Below are 22,192 nucleotides of genomic sequence, written 5' to 3' on the forward strand. Positions count from 1 at the left end.
TATCATGAGTCCGCTTTTTGCCTCGAAAATCTTACGGGCGTTTTAATTGCTCACTTTTGCTTATAATGTAGTCAGTATGTATCCACCTTCATTTTTTACGATTCTGAAGAATCAACACTCTGTCAAAAATTAAAATTTTTAAAGAAAGTCATATTCAATAACTTTGAAGCGAATTTCAACAGAAGATAGTCACCGTTTCATCATGGCTAATGGGAAGAAGGTCCTTGCGGTTAAACTGCCTAGTTTCATTCAAGCAAGTAAGGTGGCTATATAGTCGAGCTGTGATAACTGATTTTTTATCTTAAAGACTTTAATTTCCTTAATATTTTTGGCAGTTTTCCAAATGTGTTTTAACATGAACTGCTGTGTGAAATGCTGTTTAGTCTTGCTCCGTTGCTGCTTCGGTATGTGAGGCAGCAAACAAAAATATTCGAATTTCCAAAACAGCAGATTTATTGAAAGAAGTGTGCTCGACACATGACAAGACCGCGTTCGACCTAAAATGCCTACAAAATTACCATGCTTGACCCGAAGGCCCTATGAAAAGGTTATTGCTCGACTTATGAAAAGAGCATACTTGACAATAAATTCCTAAGAAGAGACTTTTGTTCGACCCATGAAAGGACTTTTGCTGAACTTCAACTAAGAACCTCGACTGTGTAATTTTGGTAAATATTGACACCCCAACCCCCCCCCCACCCCTTACTAGCCTATTTGGATCTTTCAAAAGTCGATATCTGGACTAGGGTGTCAATGAAAGCTCTATTTTATCTCTTCTCAAATACCTCTCTTTCTGGACCATCGGAGAGTCGGAGGGTCAATTTGTCGAGATAAGATGCTTCAGTTGGCGCTGAATAAATCCTAGTATGAGAGCTGAATAATCATTAGAAAAAGTTGTGGGAAATGTTCTAAAGTTTGAGTTGACATAGCGCAAAAAAGCTATGGCTAGGTTCTAAAGTTAACGTTAAATGTCTACAACTCAGCTTCCAAAGGATTTGCTGTTTTAACCACTTATCGGCACTACTCAGCACTTTACAGCTCCAATACCCGCTGTTTTCGCAGGAAATAAACTGTGATTTAACGCTGACAACTTGAATCGGTTCTAGAAAACTGTAACTTGTTTGAAAACAAAAAAAGAATAAATCTGGTGCCTGGAAACAAACTTAAAAACAAAATTGCGCTTATGTTGTTTACAGGACAAGATTTGCTTTTCTCTCCAGAAAAGTTTTTATATGTTGTCAGACGACGAATTAGCTGGTGCCCGAAAAATACGACCAAACAATTTATTCCCTATAGCACAAAACCTCTTGCGCTTTATCCTTATAACAAAATTTAGACGCTCGCTTACGACAGTGGTCTTGAGAGGTACTACACTCCATCACTTCTCCTTGACCATTTTTGCACCACAATGTCAAATCCCAATCATATCCACTTCTAGGCGCACAAGTATTGTGAACAGTTCCATCCATGGTAAACGGAAATGAGCACAGCTGTGTGAAGTTTGCATTTGGACAATATCCACATGCAGCTGAAATTCATAGCTTCATCTTGTAATGCCGGAAAATGGTGGCAACTTTTTACTCAAAATTTCAGTCATTTTAATGTAATCGAAAACTCTGAATAAAATGTTTACGAAGTCACAGGGTTGACTATCTATCAGTGCAATACTCCTAACAAGATAACAGTCATTCAAAACAATTCCGTCTCTTTTTGCTGTTCATATTACTGGCTCCAACCGCATAAAAACGTCTGTTTCGATCCCTATGTCAGTTTAATTTCGTCCACATCAACCCCACCTACAGGTTTGACAGTGTTCATAACTAAATTCCTCATTCACAACTCAATGCTTTGAATGAAAATTATGATTTTCATTCAAAGATATGCATATGTTTGATATGCATATCGCGTGAAATCTAAATATTAGTTGGTTCCAGAAAACTTAATGCTTTAGCACTTGTCAGCTCTACTTAACAAAAATTGTTTGAAGAAATCTGAGAACTATAGTTCTGTTGTTATGGACATATACTGAACGGGCCGAGGTTTCACTCTGAATCCACTCCTAAATAGCAGGGATTAGGGTGTAATGCGTATCGCTCTCCTATTTATCGGGGAAAAGAGTGAAAGAGTGTAATTCAAAATAGTTACACTATACACTCTTTTCCCCACTCTCTTTACACTCTTTGCAGAAAGTAGAGAGGGTAATTTAGGGTGGGGGACTGATAAAAAATTGAACTCTTTCACAATTACCATTATAAACAAACTGAAACCTCTTTTTCTATTATCAGTTTGAGCAATGGGTAATGCACAAAGTGATAGTAACATGTTGAAGATGGGGGATCAAACCTCAATTCATCCTTCCACTTTTACTTTTAAAAATTAAACTCTTATAATTACACTCTTCCACACATAATTAAGCGGAGAAATAGGGGTGTAATTTTTTAAATTTTACACCGTTTACACGCTTTTCCCAGTTATTGTTTTGGGATAATTCTAGGCCCGGATGAGTCGTTCATGTTAACAGCTATGCCACATACGAGTTAAAAGCGCTCCGATGAATGATAGCATTATATCTTTTTAGAAATCTGTATAGCAAATCATTGGAGTGTCTGATGTCGATTTTTTGATTCAGTTTTAACCTGAAGTTTTAACCTTTTACTAGTATATTTTATTGGAAACATTATCTGCTATTGAATACAATAGTGCGACAAAATTTTTCATGAGTATTTGAAAAAGGAAATCAAATCAAACCAAGTTGAAAAACATTAAATAGACCATTAAGAAATAGCATCAAAATTCAAATTTAGCTCATAGGAAATTGTAACTCATTTCCGTTTTGCTTATTTTTGATTACATTAATTTAATAGAAGTTTAAAAAAAGCAAAAGAGATCAGAAAACTCTACTAATGTATTTATTTAGCAAAGTTACGGAAAATTAATGTCTCAGCATATCGATATTGAAAATAGGTAGAGCGCAAAATGATTCTGTGTAAAATTTAAAGTATTCCAGTTTTTGTCCCGATCCCAATTCTGCGGGGAAACAAATGCTCAACTGGCTTTTTTGTACTGTTTGGCCTGTCAATTTATTTATCGTAGAGTTGTAATTGGTATCACAAAGGTTGCGGCAAGCTTAAAGTGTGAAAATAGAAAGTTTTTGTCCTAAATTATCCTTTTTGAGTAGTTAACAAGGTTTAAATTTTCACACTTTCCAAACTAATTTTGTTCGTTTTTGTGAATTTTTTTTTAAACTAATGTTAATCTTTGCCAATTATGTTGCCATCTCCAAAATTATTTAATTTATTAGCCCTGGAATGGTAATGAATTTATTTTTTGTCTCGTTGATTTTTTTTTTTGGATAAAACAATCAAAATTTATTTTTTGTCTCGTTGAATTTTTTTGGATAAAAAAATCAAAATTTTTCGGTTTTCATAGCCAAAATTTTGGTTTTGTAATTTTGCATTTTTTTCCCTTCTCTTTTGCTTTTTTTCTACTGTTTTTCTGTTGAAGATTTCATTGTAATTTTGTAACGTTTGTACAATTTTTGGTCTTTGTTGTTTTTTTTCTCACTCTAAACAAAAACTGTTCCAATTAACGTTCTAGCGAGCTCTAAACCGCCCTAAATAGTGCTTTGAGTTTAAATTTGTTGGCATTGGTTACTTTGAAACTAAGTTTTTGGTAAAACTGTGGTAAACTTTTTGGATTTGATTACAGATGATTGTTTTTCTGTAATATCGTCACCATAGAAGTATTTGAAAGTCCCAATGACTTCAGTAGTGGAGTAAAAGACGCTCATTCACGTCTTTTGTTCATGGTTAGTGGTTTTTGTGTCACTGAAAACCAAGTTTTTTCAAAAAATAGGAAAAAAACATGAGATTTTACTATTTTTGCTTTTTTGTTATCATTCACTTCAATCTCATTTGTTTAAGTCTTCATGAGCCCATAATTAAAATTTTTATAAGTAAGTAAAGTCTTCGTGAGATATATCTGATTCAATTTACACTTTTATTGGGTAGCTAATCATCGATTTAAACTGATGCCCAATAAATTGGTAAAAAATTTTTGAGTTTGTCTTTAAATTATTTTGAAATAATTAAGTTCGTCCGTTTAGTTTGCTTGTGTACAATTGAGCTCATGTGTTTTTCTGGTTACTGACAAGGCCATCTAATTTTCTAGTAAGACATAATTGAAACTTCCGGATCTGTCCTTTTGACATCGACTGCTCACAAACTTTCTTTAAAAAATGATAATTTTTGGAGAAGAATTTGCCCATCAAATAATTTGCCGGCTAGTAAACTAATCTATTATACAAAAGATTTTAGTTTCTTTAAACTGAATCGTGTTTGCTTGTACACAGTAGCGCCTTTTTGGAAACTTTCTCCGAGATCTGATTGGTTTTTCAGTTTCTAGCACCAATTTTTTTTTAATTTTGAGTTTTTCGAAGGTTTTCTTCTGTTTTTCTTTGCATATGTGGGTTTATATTATTTGATAAGGACGTGCTCGGAACAAGCAATCGTTAAATTCCAACGGCAATACTAACATTTCTCACTCATAACTGAGCTTGCGATCTCTAATTGCAATATCAATCTGGATTTGCAAGTCAGTGAAGTGGTCAATTTAGAAGCTAATCAAAAATTTTTAGGGGCCAAGATAGATTAATTATAACTTGTTCATTGTAACGTTCGCAGTTTGAAATTCAACATCAAGTTTGAACTGCAACTCATATTCAAACCTCTGTGTTTGTAGTCAGTGCTTTATTCCTTGTATCTACAAAAAAATGTAATTAGTTTTTCAAATTTTGGCATCAAAATGCTTCTGTGAATTTGGGTTCACATTCAGCAGTGTTACTGTTTTCTGTTTTTTTGCAAATGTGTTTATACGAATTGGTAAACAATATGCTGGAACAACCGTCTCGTGAGTTTCAAAGTCAAACATGGCTAATCTTAATCGTGATTTACCTAATGGATATATATCTAGGGTGATTATAATTGAGTTTAGGGTTTTTTTACTTGTGCAATCACTTATACGCCTAATTTGAGGATTTGAAAGGTCATCTAAGATAAACGGATGTCACCTGTTACTTATGATTACCTATCTGTTACATCACAATTTGCGATTCTTTTTGAAATGAGGTAGATATTGATTTTTGGATATCAATTTCTTTTTTCTTGGTAAGATTTGTTTGTTCATTTGATAAATTTTTCGTTTCTTGAGAAATTTTTGTCATTCATGTCTGTCGTTAAGTTTGCTTGAGAGTTCTTTCCATTGAAATGACAAAATTTGATCTCACTGGTCAGAACCCTTTTTTTATAGATATGTGTCTTCTCTTTTTTTAAATCTGAAACATGTACATTAAACTAACCACTTGGTTAATGTTAGAAATTTATTAATCAAACATTATTATTTTCTAATTCATAACAAACTAAGGTTCGATTTTCTTAAAATAGTTTAATAAAAAATATGTTAGAATTCTGCAACCCTTCTGTCTATTGGAACTCTTCCGCTGTAAATTTTTGTTTAAATTTGGTCTTCGACGATTCTTTTCCAATTGTAATTGAAAGTGTGTTCCATTTTCGAATAAAGTTACGAACAATTGAACCATTATTCCATTTTGACTTACATTTTTGAGAAAAGGTTATGGGTTCGTTTGTTTGGCACGTTTTGTTTGGTAAGAAAACGTTATGGTAAGAACGTTTGTTTGGTAAGAAAAGGTTTGTTTTCTAAAAATCTGAAACGATTATTGGAGCGATTGTTTGTTTGTTGGAGAAGATTGAAAAACCTATTTAAGGACACCCGTGTTATTTTGAGCTCTGCTGGAAGAATTTTATTCTCCAGAAGTAGATCGCTGGCAGTATCGTATTTGGTTTTCATAAAGCAAACTTTTATGCCCCAGTTTATCTGTTTGTTAATTCTATAAATAGAGTAAGATGGTAAATTTTGAAAAAAAATCGCACTAAAATCTAAATAAGACAAAAATAGTGATTTAAAAAGATTTATTCTTGTTTTTAGCGGTACCTGATAACGAACCAAATATAATGATCTGATTTCTGAAGCCATTTTACTGACAACCTTATTTAGTTGATTTTGGTATATCAGTTCCCTATCAATTTTTACACTTAAATATCTACATTTTTCAGATGCCTCCAACCGGTGTCCCTTGAAATCAACAGTTTCAAAGATGGGCAATTTTTCATTCCTGAACACCATTAACTCCTTTTTTTCCTCATTCAAAGTTAACCTGTTTTGTTTCATGTATTGATCAGTCTTGTTTAATGTATCTTCAGCTATTAGCTGCAAATTTGCTTAATTCTTTGCATGACATAGAATTGCTGTATCATCGGCAAACTGTAATACATCACACTTCGTTGATACAATTTCACTGAAGTCGTTGACAAAAAGTATAAAAATTAAAGGCCCTAAGACAGTTCCCAGTTCTTCAGAGACTATCAAAATTAAATGACAAAGTGTTGGTCTATCTCTTATTTCCAGGCGCTCTATCTCTGCTTCAATTGGTAGACAATAGAGACAAGATTAGAGATCAGCGAGGTCGGAACAGTACTTGCCATTGTAAATTAGCGAGCCTCTTTGTTTAACCTTTATAAACCTTTATATATAACTTATAAAAATCCACTTTTGAACTAATAAACTTGTAAATTAGCGAGCCTCTTTGTTTAACCTTTATAAACCTTTATATATAACTTATAAAAATCCATAATTGAACTAATCGTTTGTAATATGGATATTTGTCATGTTTACAAATAGCAAAGTACCAAGTCTAATTAAATCACCAAGTCTACTTTGGGTGTAGTTAAATACTGGACTAACCTGACGCTTGTGGAAATTTGCCTGAAAAAGTAAAAATTTGTCAATTGTCATTGCTCAATTCCCATTTAATCAAATCAAATTTATACTAACCGAAACTACTGATTATCGTATTGGGATCTTCCCCTGAAAAAGAATACAAGAGCAGAACCAACTGTTAGCTAAATGCAGTTTTACAATGAAAGCAGTTGGAGATAGTTCTTAACGTGTCTTACAGTTCTGGATATATAATTCCGTTGCAGGACCGGTCTCAATTCCTCTTATTGGCTGGATTGTTACCAAGTACGGCTGGCACAGGTCCATTGAGGTGAGCAGCACAAACTTACCTAACATAAGAACATATTATTCGTTCGCTCTGTCTTTTTAAATTTTATTAAGTTGTGATTAGTTATTCGTCTTTTAATGATGTGATTTCTTATTATTCATTTCCTCTGAATTTTGCAATCACAATCTCGCCGATATTAAGATTCATTAACTTATTAACAATCTTACCTGCACCGAGAGTGAAAAACAACAGCCTATTCTAATCTCAATAAAACTTGATTAGTTTGAGTTAACGCCACAATGGTAGGCAATACAATACGAACACGTTATATTTATTGAGATGTATGACTAGCTCTGTGTTAACATACCGCGGTTGTCGACAGGAATTTTATCGACGTGCGACCCATTTAATAGCACAAGATAATGGTCATCAACAGAAACACTTTGCATATCTTCTTCAGAACTCCACGAGATGTTGTACACTGAGCTGGATATGAACTCGAATTTAGTCTTCAGACGAGGACCTTGAAACCCTAAAATGAGGATTTGTTGTAAACGCAACAGCTCAAGCTCCCAGGAAAGGCTGATACTTGAGGTGTCGAGACGCAATTATTGGATTTCTTAAAATTTTTCATTAAAACACACAATTTAAAAAATTGAAAAAACAAAAATCAATACAAAAAAAATTAGCCTCTCAAGCGATAAAAAAATTTCAAAAAATTTCCAAATGTGAAGAAGTTGAAAGCCGTATTATTTTTAGATTGAATTCATGGAGAGGCAAACAGCAACTAACACAACTCGTTTAATTGTATGGAAAATATACACTTTTCACTCGAACTTTCACCGAAGTACAAAATTGTCTGTGATAATTACATGCAATTACCCCATCAGGCATTTCACGAAAATGTAGCTTATGTATCATTTTGAATGGTTGAGTGGTCAAAAACTCCGTTAGCATTTCTTCAGCTTTCGGGAACTGTACTGAGTTTTACATTATTAAGATAGGCTCAAGTGCTCTAGCATTTTTTTGGATTACTTATTTTATTTATTGTTATATACTTATTCAAGGTAAAACTATCCAATATGAGAGAAAAGTTTTGTGGTGAAGTTGTAGCTCAGTCGAACTGAATTTGTGCTTCTTGTTACGAACGATGAGAATTGCCATTTTTAAGACTACAAGAAAAGACAAACAAAAAAACAAATAACAACAACAACAAACATTTACATCCAAAACTCAATGTCTTTTCAAAACAAAACAAAATTAAAAGCTCAAAATAGCGTCAACGAAGATCTAAAGTAAACAAACTTGTTTAATCTTTACTAGAAAAACATGGGACCAGTCCCTGATCAGAGTAGAAAATTAAAAAAACGAAAACAACAGAGTTGAAAAAAAAAACGTTTGTTTTCTTGAATTGAAATAGTTACAAATAATGAAAACCTAGATTATAAATGGACTTCAAAAATAAAAGTTTTTTGGGCTGTCAGTAAACAGAATGCGTCGTACGTCTACAAAACCGCATAAGAAATTCAGACGAAAGTAGCCAATAATTTTTTTCAAAACCGGTATCAAAGCCGTTAAAACAATACGCTAAAAAAACATCAACAACTCGATATGAGACATGTGGTTAATAAGACTAGGCAACAAATCGACAAAAAATAACAATAAAATGCTTATTTGTATTTTTTTAAAAAAATCACTTGATTCCAAAGTCGTGAAACACTTCAGCTATCAACTGAAATCAGTACAAAGGGTCCTTAGTGCATCCAAGGAAGCCGAGACCTACAACTATCCAGAATATCTGAAAAGAATACAGAAGAAGGCCAAACAACGATAAAGATTTTTTGAAATCCATTAACATCTTCTAGAAGAAGGCTTTGAATAAATTAATAATCCAATCACTGAGAAACTGCTGTGTTCAATTTTGCTTCTTTTCGAATGCCAATAACGTAATATCCGAATTTTCAATAATTTAACACGAGAAGAAAAAAACATTTATGATGGGAAAGAGTCAAAACATCAACAAAATTTTGCTAAATTTCCTATTATAAAAGCAGAGAAACCATTAATTAAAACTTTAAGCCGGATTATTTAATGAATTTCAACTCATTAGCAAAACGATGCATCTTGTTTCTGCTGACCTTTAGCAACATGTTGGAAAAACAAGAGAAAGCTGCAAAGCTCGATAATCCATTTAATCCATTGTTTAGTTTAAAAATATATATGCTTACAAATCACAACGACCATAAGTTTTTGACTCAAAACTATACAGGTTTCTTTGAAATTCGCTAGGAAGATAATTAGTTCTGTCATAATTTGCGCCTTGATTTGAATTAACCTTTTTAATTAATGTAGGACAAAGCATATAATGCAAATACGATTTTAAAAAAAACGGCTGATTACAATCCGAATTATTTTTGGAAATTAAGAAACAACGAGTAGATCAAAACCAGCCTTGATTTTACCATTCGTCTATTAGGAACACGTAATTCTTCGGAACATTTTGGATATAGATATTTTGACCAAAAATAGGTCAATATACAAAAAAAAGCTTTTAGCATTATTGTCGTGTTATAATCGGAAAAAGCCGGCAAAATTTTGATTCAAGAACGCTCTCAAATCATCCACAAGTAAAACTAGCTATATTTGGAGTTAACGAAGACCGTGTTTACAGTTTTTAGGAGTGTCAATCCATTAAATTTAACTAATTAAATTTAAATTGACTACATAAGCCTATTTCGTGCCTTTTTGATGAAAATAATGAGTTTTGAAAAGTTTAGAAAAAATTGTTATCCAGATGATTGGATCAAACAGTTCAACAACAGTCTTTTGTTTTGAGAACTAAAATCAACAACACTCTCGATGCCATTTCAAACTTATTTTTTCAAAGCAGAATTTGCAAAAACTGCGTAAAACTACGGAAAATGTGAACAATTAGATCGAAAATCAGTCAAATGTTCACCAAATTTATACCTCGATAACTGTGTGGAAAAGGCAAAATTCTGAAAATCTTTTTTCTACGCTGGACGGACTTTCTAATGATACCACTCAAAACCCTCTACGATGAATATATCGATCGGCCAAAACATGATTGTTTATATAGTTCATCTCCCACTGAAGTGGGTCGGAACAAAAATTCTTGAATGATGCCAAATGAATGATGCCAAATTTTTACCTGAATCACAGAAGGATGATGTGCACAGCTCAACTTCACAAAACTCGCCAGTTGAATTACTAGAACACGTGCAGTTGCTACCATACGATCCATCACGTCTTACAAAAGGGCTGCATGTCCCTGAGTAGCATGGGTTTGGTAAGCAGGGGTCATTTTGACAAAAGTCGCCAATTGTTTCACTCTTAGGGCACTGGCAGTCTACTTGATGAGCCCCATCCAACAAAGAACTGCTACATATACCATCACCGCATGGATTTGGAAAGCAGGGATCAACGTCACATACGGGTGGAAAAGTTCCAACCGGGCAAGCGCACGAAAATTGAAAACCGCCATTTTGATCTGGTTGAACAGAACAGGTACCCCCTTGGCACGGGTTAGGATGGCATGGGTCCTTTGACGTACAGTTCCGGCCAATGAACCCAGTGGCTGAACTACAGTCACATGCGTATCTGAAAGCGTTTTCGTTCGTATCTCTACAAGTACCGCCGTTTTGACACGGACTGTCGAAACATGCAGGAATTTCGACTATAGAGCAGGATTCACCAATATCTGCACAAGTTTTAAAACCAAAATATTCATTGCTCGATCGGTTGTATTGTAACGGACAAACGTAGCTTCCGCCCTCAGCGTTTGAAACTGTATCGACAGCTCGTTTTTCTATGCAACCAGTAAAAGTATATCCTCGAAGCGTAAATGGGAGCATGCACGAATTGCCGTTCTCCAAGGCAATACATTCCACTCCGCAATCAGTGTTTGTCCTGAATGCATACGATGCAGTTTTCACCAAATTTGGAATAAAAAATCAAGAATGTTGCTCTTGACGCTTAAATTCATATAAATGTTTTCCTAGAAAACTGGGCTTCCGTCGAATAAAATTTGTTTCAGAAAGACTACTTATCTTTCAATCTTTGATTTATATCATTAGATCATATGATTGAGATAATTTGAGGGCAGGGCACAGGGCTTCTGATTACGTCAGCTTAATAATTTTTGTTATTTCAGAGTAACTGAAACTCATACACTATAGTCCCAAAAAGCTACGCACTCCAAAAATTTTAAAAGCTCCACAGATATCAAATAGAAAAACATTTTGAGATCAGACCAGTTCTTTTGTGTCTAGTGAGTGCAATTTTAAAAATTTAAACATCAATTAGAAAGTTTTTACAGTTTTCAGAATGTTGTACAAAATTCTTTTAATTCAGAATTCAGAAATTTTCCAGCCAGATTTTTCCGAAGAATTGTCTGCTTTCTTAATTGTCGCTTCAAAATTGCGCACAAAATTTCCATCAAAATCATTTTGGGATTATCTGCTGACCATCTCTGATGATGACTGTCTTTCATTTAATCACAAAAGTATCATCTTATTAGAAAACGAAATTTTGAAAATGCTATTTTTCATCTCAATTTTGATGTTCAGACAATTCCAACGTAACCGATACATTCAGCTTGTTTGACCATCTATGGAACAGTTTCAGCCCTTCTGATTGTATCGTACCCAGAAACATAATTGATTACTTGGCCGAATTCTTTTCGCGTGTTTTGTCACAAAATCTTATTCCATTTTTTGATGCACTCACAGCATTCTTTCGCTGAAGACACCATGAGTTTTTTTGATATGATGTGGTATCCTTTGTATGCACGCAGTGCTTTAAGTTCTGTCTTTAAACTGTTGCAGACTAATTTGTCGAACGCTGTTGCTGACTAATCGCAACAGCGTGGCAAACAGTAAAAAAAAGACAGCAGCTTATTTATCTTTTTTGTGTAAGCGGAGAAAACGAGAATGTGAACTCGCTTAAAATTTCAACATTTCACGCTTTTTTTGTGCTACTGCGCAAATTAATTGTTTTGAGCAAACTAACTCATACAGAGCGTGTATTAGGTTGTACGCAGCCTTTTGTTACCATGGGGTATTATGAAAACTATTAAAAAGAATACAATATGTGAAAATGGAAGTGACAATATCTAGCTAATGATGGATTTGGTGATGATAATGATTTAAAGGTACGTCATGACCCAGCTATTAGGAGCTCAAAAACTGGTGACTTTTGCTATTGACACAAAAGTTGAATTTCTACAACATTCGAAATGAACACATATTTTGAAGGAGGCATTGATATCGAATGGTATTGCCAATTTTTGGAACATGTTGAAACTGCATGGATTAACTTTTCTAAACAGATTATTTTTAACGATAAAGTTCACAAAGTCTCTGATTTTTCTTACTCCGAATTTCAAGCCGATAGGATACTAGAGAACCACGGAAATCAGGTAAGTTCAGCTTAACTTCTCTAAGTTATAAATTAACATCTCTTAAATTCTATCTAAGCTACAAGTTAACTTAGAATATTTCAACCTGGGCTAAATAGTGCAGTATCTATCTTGACAACTTTAACTATTCTGTCACTTAATGCTCGGTTCATATTTAATGCTGTTAAACATAACTTATTAATTCATATTTGCATTTAACTTTCTTTAATACTTAACTATATACCAAGAGTAGAACTAGGGGTTGAACTCTCATTTTATACATGTGGTCCCGCAATTAACCCCATCGTTTAAGTATCTAATGTACAAACCAGCAGTATAAATGGTGGTCCCAGAGACGCTATTTCAATTTAACTTGTTCAATAATACAGAGAGGCTATTTCCATTTAACTTGTTCTTTTAATACAGAGAGGCTATTTCAATTTAACTTGTTTACTTAATACAGAGAGGCTTTCAAATTAACTTGTCTATTTTAAATATTCGAGAGGTTTCTCATTTAAATTCTCAACTGAATTTGATTAAAACTAATCTTCTGTTCTAGACAGTTTTCATTAAATATCTCAGCAATGACCAGTACTGGTGGTAGTACTCGTCCCCCCTGCCGTTACTCCCCCACCTGAAACTCCCATAACAAATCCAATTCTTTCACTTGTATATTTCACGGGTAATGATCCTAATCAGGTCGCCACTTCTTTTTGGAACTCTGTAGAAAACAAAATACTCTTTTTATTAGGAACTAGGCCTACAGCACCCGCTGCACAAACAAGCTATGATAAAAGGCAACAATCCTTATTCTGCTCACTTTTAACAGGTACAGCACTAGAATGGTTTCAAAGTGAAGCTACAGATGCTACAAATTGGAATACTTTAAAAGATGAGTTTATAAAAAAGGTTCACAGACGGTGGAGACCAATTAAGATTTAGACTTGAGGTTGAGAAAACATTCAGGCAGGAAGGAGAATTAATAAAAAAACTATCTACATAGAATAAAGAGTGGAGTTGATAAAGGTTGGCCAGAAAAGATACCAACAAGCATTGAAGGGGATGACAATATAAGAAAGGAAAAGGAAATTCAACAAAGACAACGAAGTCAGAAATACATAGATTTTGCTATAAGAGGACTAAGGCCACAAGGTTTAAAACGCAAAGCGCACGAGAAACTTATTGAGGATCCTTCAATAACTTGGAAACAGTTTGTTGATCACTTAGTTGTCAAAGACTTAACATTTTCTGTAACAACAGAGTCAAATGGAGCTACAGGACTAGATAAACTTAGAACACTTGGGAGCAAAATCAATGACTTAACTAGCCTTTTCAAAAGCAACGAAGTAAATGCTATAGATACTTCTAGGCCTAGAGACCCAAACATAAAAGGCAGACCTATCAGTACTAGATTCTGTGATTATTGTAGAAGTAATGGTCATTCCATCTCTAGATGCACAAAGACACAGATAGACGATAGTTTTATTAAACTGAGAAAGGAACTAGTCGAACCAAGAAGGCAAAACATAAAATTTTCTAATGATTATAGAGAGAATAACCGAGGCAATACAAGATTCAATGGTCCTAGAAGCCAAGGCTATCAACCAAGAGGTGGCTACTCAAACTATAATCCTAGGTACAACAAGCCTAACTATCAACAACAAAATACATCCTTTAGCAACTATGGTAATAGATTCACTCAACCATACAAACAAACCTTCCCACAGCAAAACACATATAGAAATAATGAACCAAATGTTGAACAACCACATCACCACAACAACAGCAACAGACACAACAAGTTGCTAGCTTCTATACACCAAGTAGAAATAACAATCTACAACAAAGACAATCAAAACCTAACAATACTCAACAACAACCAAATCAAATAAGTTTCATTGAAGGTGATGATGACTACGTAAATGCTATAACAGACTTTTTGCCTTTAAACTATTAAAGTCTCCGAACGGTACTAAAGAAAAAAGTACTAAGTCAAGAATATACCTTAACTTATATCACTCTGCCACTGGAGACATTAAAAACAATAGTGGTTTAGAAGTCGAATTTATGATTGACCCAGGATCAACCTGCGCTATTATCAATCACCCTACATATCTTGCACTAGTAAACCTTGGACAAAATTTGCTTCTACAAAGTACAAATGGTGATTCAAAAACATATACTGGTTCATCAATCAGGATGATTGGTTACACAACTAACCGATCTAGTTTTGAAACTGACGGTAAATATAGAGTCGCTCATAAAGTGTTTGTCGCTAAAGAACAGAGACAGAACATAATAGGTATTGATTTTTGTCATTTGTTTCTAAAAGCACTTCACTTCGGTATCCCCGCAGTAGAATTAAAAACTGAAAAAAACGTAATTTGCTACGGCTCACTCAACAATGAGAAAAATTATCCATAATAACTGCTTTAAAATCCATAATAGCTGCTTTAAAATAACTGCTTTAAATATACAGTCCCCCATAAAGTATTCGTTACTAAAGAGCAGGGACAGAATATAATAGGTATTGATTTTTGTCATTTGTTTTTAAAAGCACTTCACTTGGATATCCCCGCAGTAGAATTAAAAACTGAAAGAAATTTAATTTGCTACGGCTCATTCAACAATGAAAAAGATTATCCATACATAACTAAAATAACTGCTTTAAATATAGCTCAACCGATCTTTCTGCAACAGAAAAGTACTCAATTGCACAAGCAAAAGCACCCCAGTCAAGCCTTATTTCCACCAGGAACATATTTCATGCCTCATATTAATGTTGAAAAAACTGACCTCGTCTTTGTGAACACACTTTGTCTACAATCTGAGGAATTTCTACCCATATTCATGGAGAATCAAAAGAATCACCCAAAACAGATAAATGGAGGAATAATAGGTTATGCTATGTGCGACATAACAGACAAACCTATACAAAGATATAATATCAAAAACTGTGCTGAATTCACAAGTACAAAACTAAATGAAAGTGAGGACTAAAACAGTTGCTTCATACTGAACACAGTAGTGAACAATCTACAAGAAGGACAGCAAATTCAAAGTAACTCTTGCATTAGGTATGTAGATTTTCGTACCCAATCTATATTTGACTCTAATATGCCTATAGCGCACACAAAATCATCAGACTCAGAGATGAGAAAAGGATTTGCCAATAGAATTTCCAGAAGAAAACCCCTTATAAAGGATTACTGTAAAAGTAGAAAGTGTGATGTAGGTGACATAATAACCTTCAGAGCAGATAGTGACTTAGTGTATAATTTGATCACTAAGGCCAATCACTATGAGAAGCCAACAACTGATACAATCAAAACAACGCTAATTGCTATGAGAGATCACGCACTAGGACTAAATTTACGCTGTATAGCAATGCCCAAAATAGCTTGTGGTTTAGGTGGAATGGACTGCAGAAATATATCTTCTCTAATTGAACAAACACTTAAGAGTTCAGTAATTACTATCTATGTGTATACAAGCAAAGATGATATTGATAAACTACAAAAAGTAGAAACCAACACACTAGAACAGGAACAGGTGCTCGAAATTATTGAAAGTGAGGTAATAGAAAAATGCAAAGAAGATGAGAGAGATTTAGCAACAGACTTCTCTACCGAAGCTAAAGAATTATGTAGACCTAAAGTTAGTGATCAGTTCCCTAAGTTTAGAGATACACTACAAAGCAATCAAATCATAAATAAATCCGTTAGTGATTTGTAATTAAGCATAATGGAAATAATTTTCAGGACATAGTGTATCGGGAAAAGTTTTTGGATAATTTTTATTTCACACAAAGTGATTTGACTGACAATGGATTGTTCAAATTATTAGAAATAATACTTGAGTATAATGATGTCTATTCACATCATCAGTATGATATTGGCAGAACTAAACATAAATTTCATTTACCCCTGAAGAAAGCCGCTGCCTTTAAAAAGCAACGACCTAGCAAATACCCATTCATCTCAGAGATAAATTAGAAAAGCTAATGGATGAACTAATCCAAGCAGGAATCATCAGAGAGCTCAATGAGAACGACGATATGAATAGTTGGTTTGTCAATCCTGTTATCATACTACCTAGGGAGGATTATATAAAACTAGTCATAGATGCTAGATACCTAAACTCAATAACTGATACAAGTAATTCTTGTTGGCCACTTCACTTGAACCACTAAACGTTCTAATGACAAGAACCACTGGAACTATTTTCACAAGTAGTGATTTATCATAAGCTTACACTCAAGTACCATTAACCGAAGATACACAAAAGGTTACAAGTTTTATTGTAGGAGGCAGACAGTACACCTATCAAGTAGGATTTCATGGTCTTAAGCCATTACCCAGCTTCCTTAGCAAACTAATGCGTTATGCGTTTGGACCTCTTATAAAACGTAAATAAGCAATAAGCCATAACAAACGTAGACGACACTCACTTACAAGCTAAAGTTAAACGAGAAATGTTCACAATAGTAAAAGAGTATCACTCTTTGCTTCGAAAGGCAAACTTTAAAGCAGCCCCCGATAAAACGATGTTTTTGTTACGAAAAGTGAGATTTCTAGGACATGTTATATCTAAAGACGGACTATCCCCTATTGCTTCGCGCATAGACGATATTAGAAACTACGCCAGAATCGGAAACAGAAGTTTTAAGAGTTTTAGGAATGATGGGTTTCTATCACACCTATATGTTAAACTTTCGCATAGATGCAAAACCTCTATATGATTTAACAAAAGATACAACACTATTCAAATGGTTACCAGAACACGAAAAGATATTCACGGATCTTAAACAAAGGTTCTGTCATGACATTTCCAACGCATTTCCCTCTAATGACTATCCTTCTCATATACATGCCGATTCATCTAACTTGAGAAGAGGTTGCCTTCTTATACAAGATTTCCCTGATAGAAAACGTAGGATTTCAGCAAACTCAAGAGTATTTGATAAAGCCGAACAAAAAATGTCTCCTCAACATAGAGAACTATTCGGAAAAATTTCTGCATTACAAACATATGAATTTTACGTTATTGGATCCCCATTTCCAATCTATCAATATTGTGATCACAGACCAATTCTATTTCTTTGGTCACGACGCGGACAAATGTCACAACTTTTCTTTAATTATCAAGTTGTAATAACTAAGTTTCAAAACTTGCAAATTATTTACACTGAAGGCAAAAACATAGCATTCCCTGATATTCTAAACATTTCCAAAGCAGATGCTAAACTTTATCAACTAGAACACAAACTAATACCTAAACAAATAAAATTTCTTATTTATTGAAAAGACGTTAACTACTCTGTATTGCATCAAGACGATAAGGACGCAACATCTAACGACTGTTATCCAATTATTGCTCAAGTCAAAGGCGAAAGAAAGAAACTAATCAATATAAACGATGAAGGTGACTTTAGTGTAGATGATGCACCAAACTACAAAGATGAGCACTGTAATGCTATACACAGTTTTTCTGATTGTTTTCGCTACGGCACACAAATAAATCAAAGTTAACCTCAGAACTAACCAGTGAATATGATAATCACTACTACTCTGAGATTGAAGAAATAGCCGAAATAAGTGATGATCTAGTAGAAGGTAAAATTGAAAACTCACTTATTGAACAATTAGAATCTGCTGAAGCCGACTATATTAGACGTACAAAATTTAAAATTTTTTTTGAACCAGAAGCTTTTCAAAACATCTCAGAAAAGGATGTCCACACAGATGCAATAGATTTAATAGCTAAAGTTACAGATTTTGCAAAAAACGCTAATCTTGACACTGATAATATTATTGAAGAGCAAGTAAACGACTCCGTGATAGATAAAGTTAGAGATTGGTTAAAAGTAGGCAAAGCTCCAGAAAAAGACTACACAATTAAACAATCTAAAGCATTACAAACTTATAGAAATAATTTCAACTTGTTGTTTCTAGAGAGTCAATATGATTTACTCTGCTATTCTCAACCTTGTGAAGACGGCTCTTTTGACGTTAAGATATTTGCGACACTTTCACTATTCATTAAGTTATTCGAGGTCGCACATACGCATGAACTTTGTGGTCACAGAGCAGAAAGCACAACTTATAATAGAATTTAGCGATATTTCTATTGGCCCGTTATGTTTAAATGGATTGAAATGTTTATGTTAGATTGCTTAAGTTGCCAAACTAATAAGTCAACACTTATAACAAAAAGACATGAACGACTTAAACGAAGCACCCTTAGAACCATGGAGACCCTTAGAACCATGCAGCAAGGACTTAAACGAAGCAACCTTAGAACCATGGGGACAATTAGAAGCTATACCCCTACATACACTTCATATTGATCATAAAGGTCCACTACTACCACTTAGTAAAGGAAATAGATTTTGTCTTGTAATAGTAGATGCTTTCTCTAGATTTATACAAGTGTACCCTAGCAAGAATGCCGAAGCTCTCGAAACAGTAAATCAAATAGAGAAATTTATAACCGCATTCGGTATACGGCAACAAATAGTACATGAAAACGGCAATGCTTTTATTAGTAATGATTTTGTTCACTACACAAACAAAATGGGAATCACACTATGCCCCCCAAAGTGCATATTCACCGGGGACTAACGGCAAAGTAAAAGTACAAAATAAACATTTGACTAATTACCTAAGACTTTTTATTAGTCAAAGCGGATCGAATTGGTCCGATTACAATAGTAAATTTGCTTTTTCACACAATACTGCAGTAAACTACAGTACAGGATATACCCCTTATGAAATACTATTTGGAACAAAACGGCAAGTACCCTTATCACTAAAGTTAGGACTACTACGAGATAATCAAAAGAAACGCCCATCGGAGTATTGTAGTAATCTACCAACACACTCGCATAGTGAAAAAACTTGTAATAACAAAAAGATAGAGAAATTACTACAAAACAGATTATCTAACGAAATGTTAAAGCGAGACACTACATTTAAAACTATATATTTGAATACCTACACTAAATGTAGACAGACTACAAGCACACAAGCATAGAAAAAGATTTAAACTCGGAAAGCCTATACCTGAAGGTAGATAAGTACTATTAGAAAATCATTCTAAAGGACTACTAAAGTATAAAAAGCTACAAGAACTACGCTCAGGCCCTTGCACAGTGCAACGAATGTTAACTAACACTACATATGAAATACAACATGATAAAACAAATGAGAAGAAAACCGTGCGCAGAAATCATAGAGTACCTTTTTACCCGAAAGAAGAGAAAATACAGGAGTTAGTTGATAACTCTGTAGTTCCAGACGACACTGAAGATTACTATACCTATTATTATAAGCATAATATAGCCATATCGAACGCTCACAGCGGCGCAAAACATATTGTGATTTCACAGTGGCTCTTAGTAGAAACACAACATACTTCTAATCCTAATACTACACTACAGCCAACTTTTAACGTTGATGCTACCCCAACAAAAGATTCAGGCTTAGAATCGCTACAAACACGATTAGGTAATACTAATACACATATTCAAGGCACAAGTTCATCTAATTTTCTACCCCCACGCATTTCAACCACCTACCCTATACAAAATATGTATTCACCTAATAGCACACAGCAAGAAAATATTTCTACCCAACCTGATAATACTAGTAAATTTAAAGCTACACGCAAATTATTCCCCCAAGCAAAGCATAATAGCCCCATATCATCACCTTATAATTCTACACCTACAGCATCACCTAATATATCTAATTTACCAGACGCAAATGAAGTATTGAGCAGACCTCAAAGTAATTGAAAAGCACCTGCATTCTTTGGTGAAGCTATTCCTTCTGACTTGCTACAAAAACTCAAGAAGAAATAGAGCCACAAAATCTCTTTTCAATAATATCTTTTATATTCAAAACCGTAACCACGCACCAAAAAAAACCATAAAAATATTAATACACAAAGCTAAAACATAACACGCACAGCCCTCATATAAGCGCAAAAAATACAAATCTCAACAGTTTAAATTATACCTGTATGTTCATGAAGTTCCTTAGTAGATTCTTTAGCACTGCACTCCTGAGTGTGTCACTTTTGAAAATAGCACACTCCGGAATTTTGAGCTCCCTCAGCATCTTATATGCTCTTTGAAGCACGGGACCAACTTCCCGATCCCACCATGCATAATGAAGAGCCCATAGTTGCTTGGCTAAGTTCTCCTGCTCTTCCCATATCCATACCACTTTATCTCCCACAAAGAATTTTTGGAAAAACTAAAATCGAAAAAATTTTCTCCTTATCACTCTGGCTAACAAACATTTCCCCTCCTTTTTCCCTACTGCCTTAAAACTTTTCATAATTTATCCCTTCGAGCGCCCTTGAATGCTTCATCACAACAAACAGTTATTCTGAGCAATAAATCAACAAATACTCACATCTAGGCCCCGGAAGAAATCCACTACCTCTAAGGTCTCAACGGACACACGCAGTATGTCACGCCGCCTCCATGTTTTCTCCATGACACTCACTCTATCTAGAGCGTGAACTTCTTCATCGCCCAAAATCACCCTAAAATCGCTATAGCCCTCGGACATGAAGAACAGAAAATTGTCGGCATTTAAGCCGGCAACCTCCTGATTGATGTATCGTCGATAAAAAAAAATTAACCTTCTTCCTGAATCCCGTAGTTGCAGTCATCTCAAGCCCTTTTCTGCTGAATTTAACTTCAGCATAATCTTATTCATCCTGCATATCTTGATCGGGCCCCAAAAAATTGATATGCATATGAGACATGATGGGAATAGGAAATATGACAAGACAATTAAAGAAAGAATTAAGATAAAACTTAAAAGAAGGAACTAAGATTAAGAAAAACTAAAAGAAAGAATAGAAGTTTAAAAATTTAAAGATTGAAAGAAAAACTAAGATTGAAATTAATGGTTAAGAAAGAAACAAAGTTTAGGATTTACTATGCAAGAAGAGATCAACTATAGTCAACAAGAGTTAAAGGCAAAAAGCAATTAGCCCACTCAACACAAATCTTACACAACGTACACGATTAATCACCATTGCAAACTGTTACATACACATAACTTCTATACATGTTCAACCCCTATACATTTTCAATGTCTACGCATACTTTTTATTACAAACTAACGCTGAAAATGATACCCAAAGCAAAGCTAAGTAGAAACAAGTCCCCCATGAGCAAATACCATTATCTATGCTAAATACCTTAAGTACAGGAATTTGTCCCCTGCAAACTATTTAACTCACGTAAAATCGCATTTAGTCAGGAATGTACACTTTAAGCAACCTACATAGTCAACAAATAGAGCTAACTTTACTAGCTTAAGGACCCAAGCATTGTTTAAAATAAACATTAGAGCACTTATGAACAAATAACTAACCGCAAATATAAATTTCCCACGTAAGAATTATGTCACCTAAGCGCAAATCTTACTCAACTGTCAGAAAGAACTTTAACTTAATGAATTTACCCGCTCAAAAACCCATACCACAACTTTTTCAAATGCATGCTTAGTCTAATAGTTCACAAAAGTTTACAACACACAAATTCGAAATACCGTTGCATAAATCCCAAAAAAGTTCAAGTTATTGAATTTATTTCTGTTCGCGCTTTTTATTAACAATTCCGTTTTTGTTCAAACTTTCAGGTTTCAAAAATAAAATCTGTGATTAGT

At 34.2% G+C, this 22,192-nt stretch overlaps 1 protein-coding gene across 1 annotated transcript in view; it reads right to left on the reverse strand.

The window, feature by feature from the left end:
- Positions 1-767: 767 nt before the first annotated feature.
- LOC142343018 (uncharacterized) overlaps positions 768-22,192 on the reverse strand; it is a 70,248-nt gene continuing 48,823 nt past the window's right edge. Inside the window, exons 10-16 of the mRNA XM_075394702.1 lie at positions 10,254-10,802; positions 7,449-7,613; positions 7,032-7,142; positions 6,910-6,942; positions 6,820-6,840; positions 1,349-1,528; positions 768-850 (exon numbers count right to left, since the gene is read on the reverse strand). Of these exons, the coding sequence (XP_075250817.1) occupies positions 768-850; positions 1,349-1,528; positions 6,820-6,840; positions 6,910-6,942; positions 7,032-7,142; positions 7,449-7,613; positions 10,254-10,802 (1,142 nt within the window). The remainder of the gene's footprint in view (positions 851-1,348; positions 1,529-6,819; positions 6,841-6,909; positions 6,943-7,031; positions 7,143-7,448; positions 7,614-10,253; positions 10,803-22,192) is intronic.

The sequence above is a fragment of the Convolutriloba macropyga genome, chromosome 7 (assembly GCF_964194025.1).
Source record: "Convolutriloba macropyga chromosome 7, txConMacr16.3, whole genome shotgun sequence".
Classification (NCBI taxonomy): Eukaryota; Metazoa; Xenacoelomorpha; order Acoela; family Convolutidae; genus Convolutriloba; species Convolutriloba macropyga.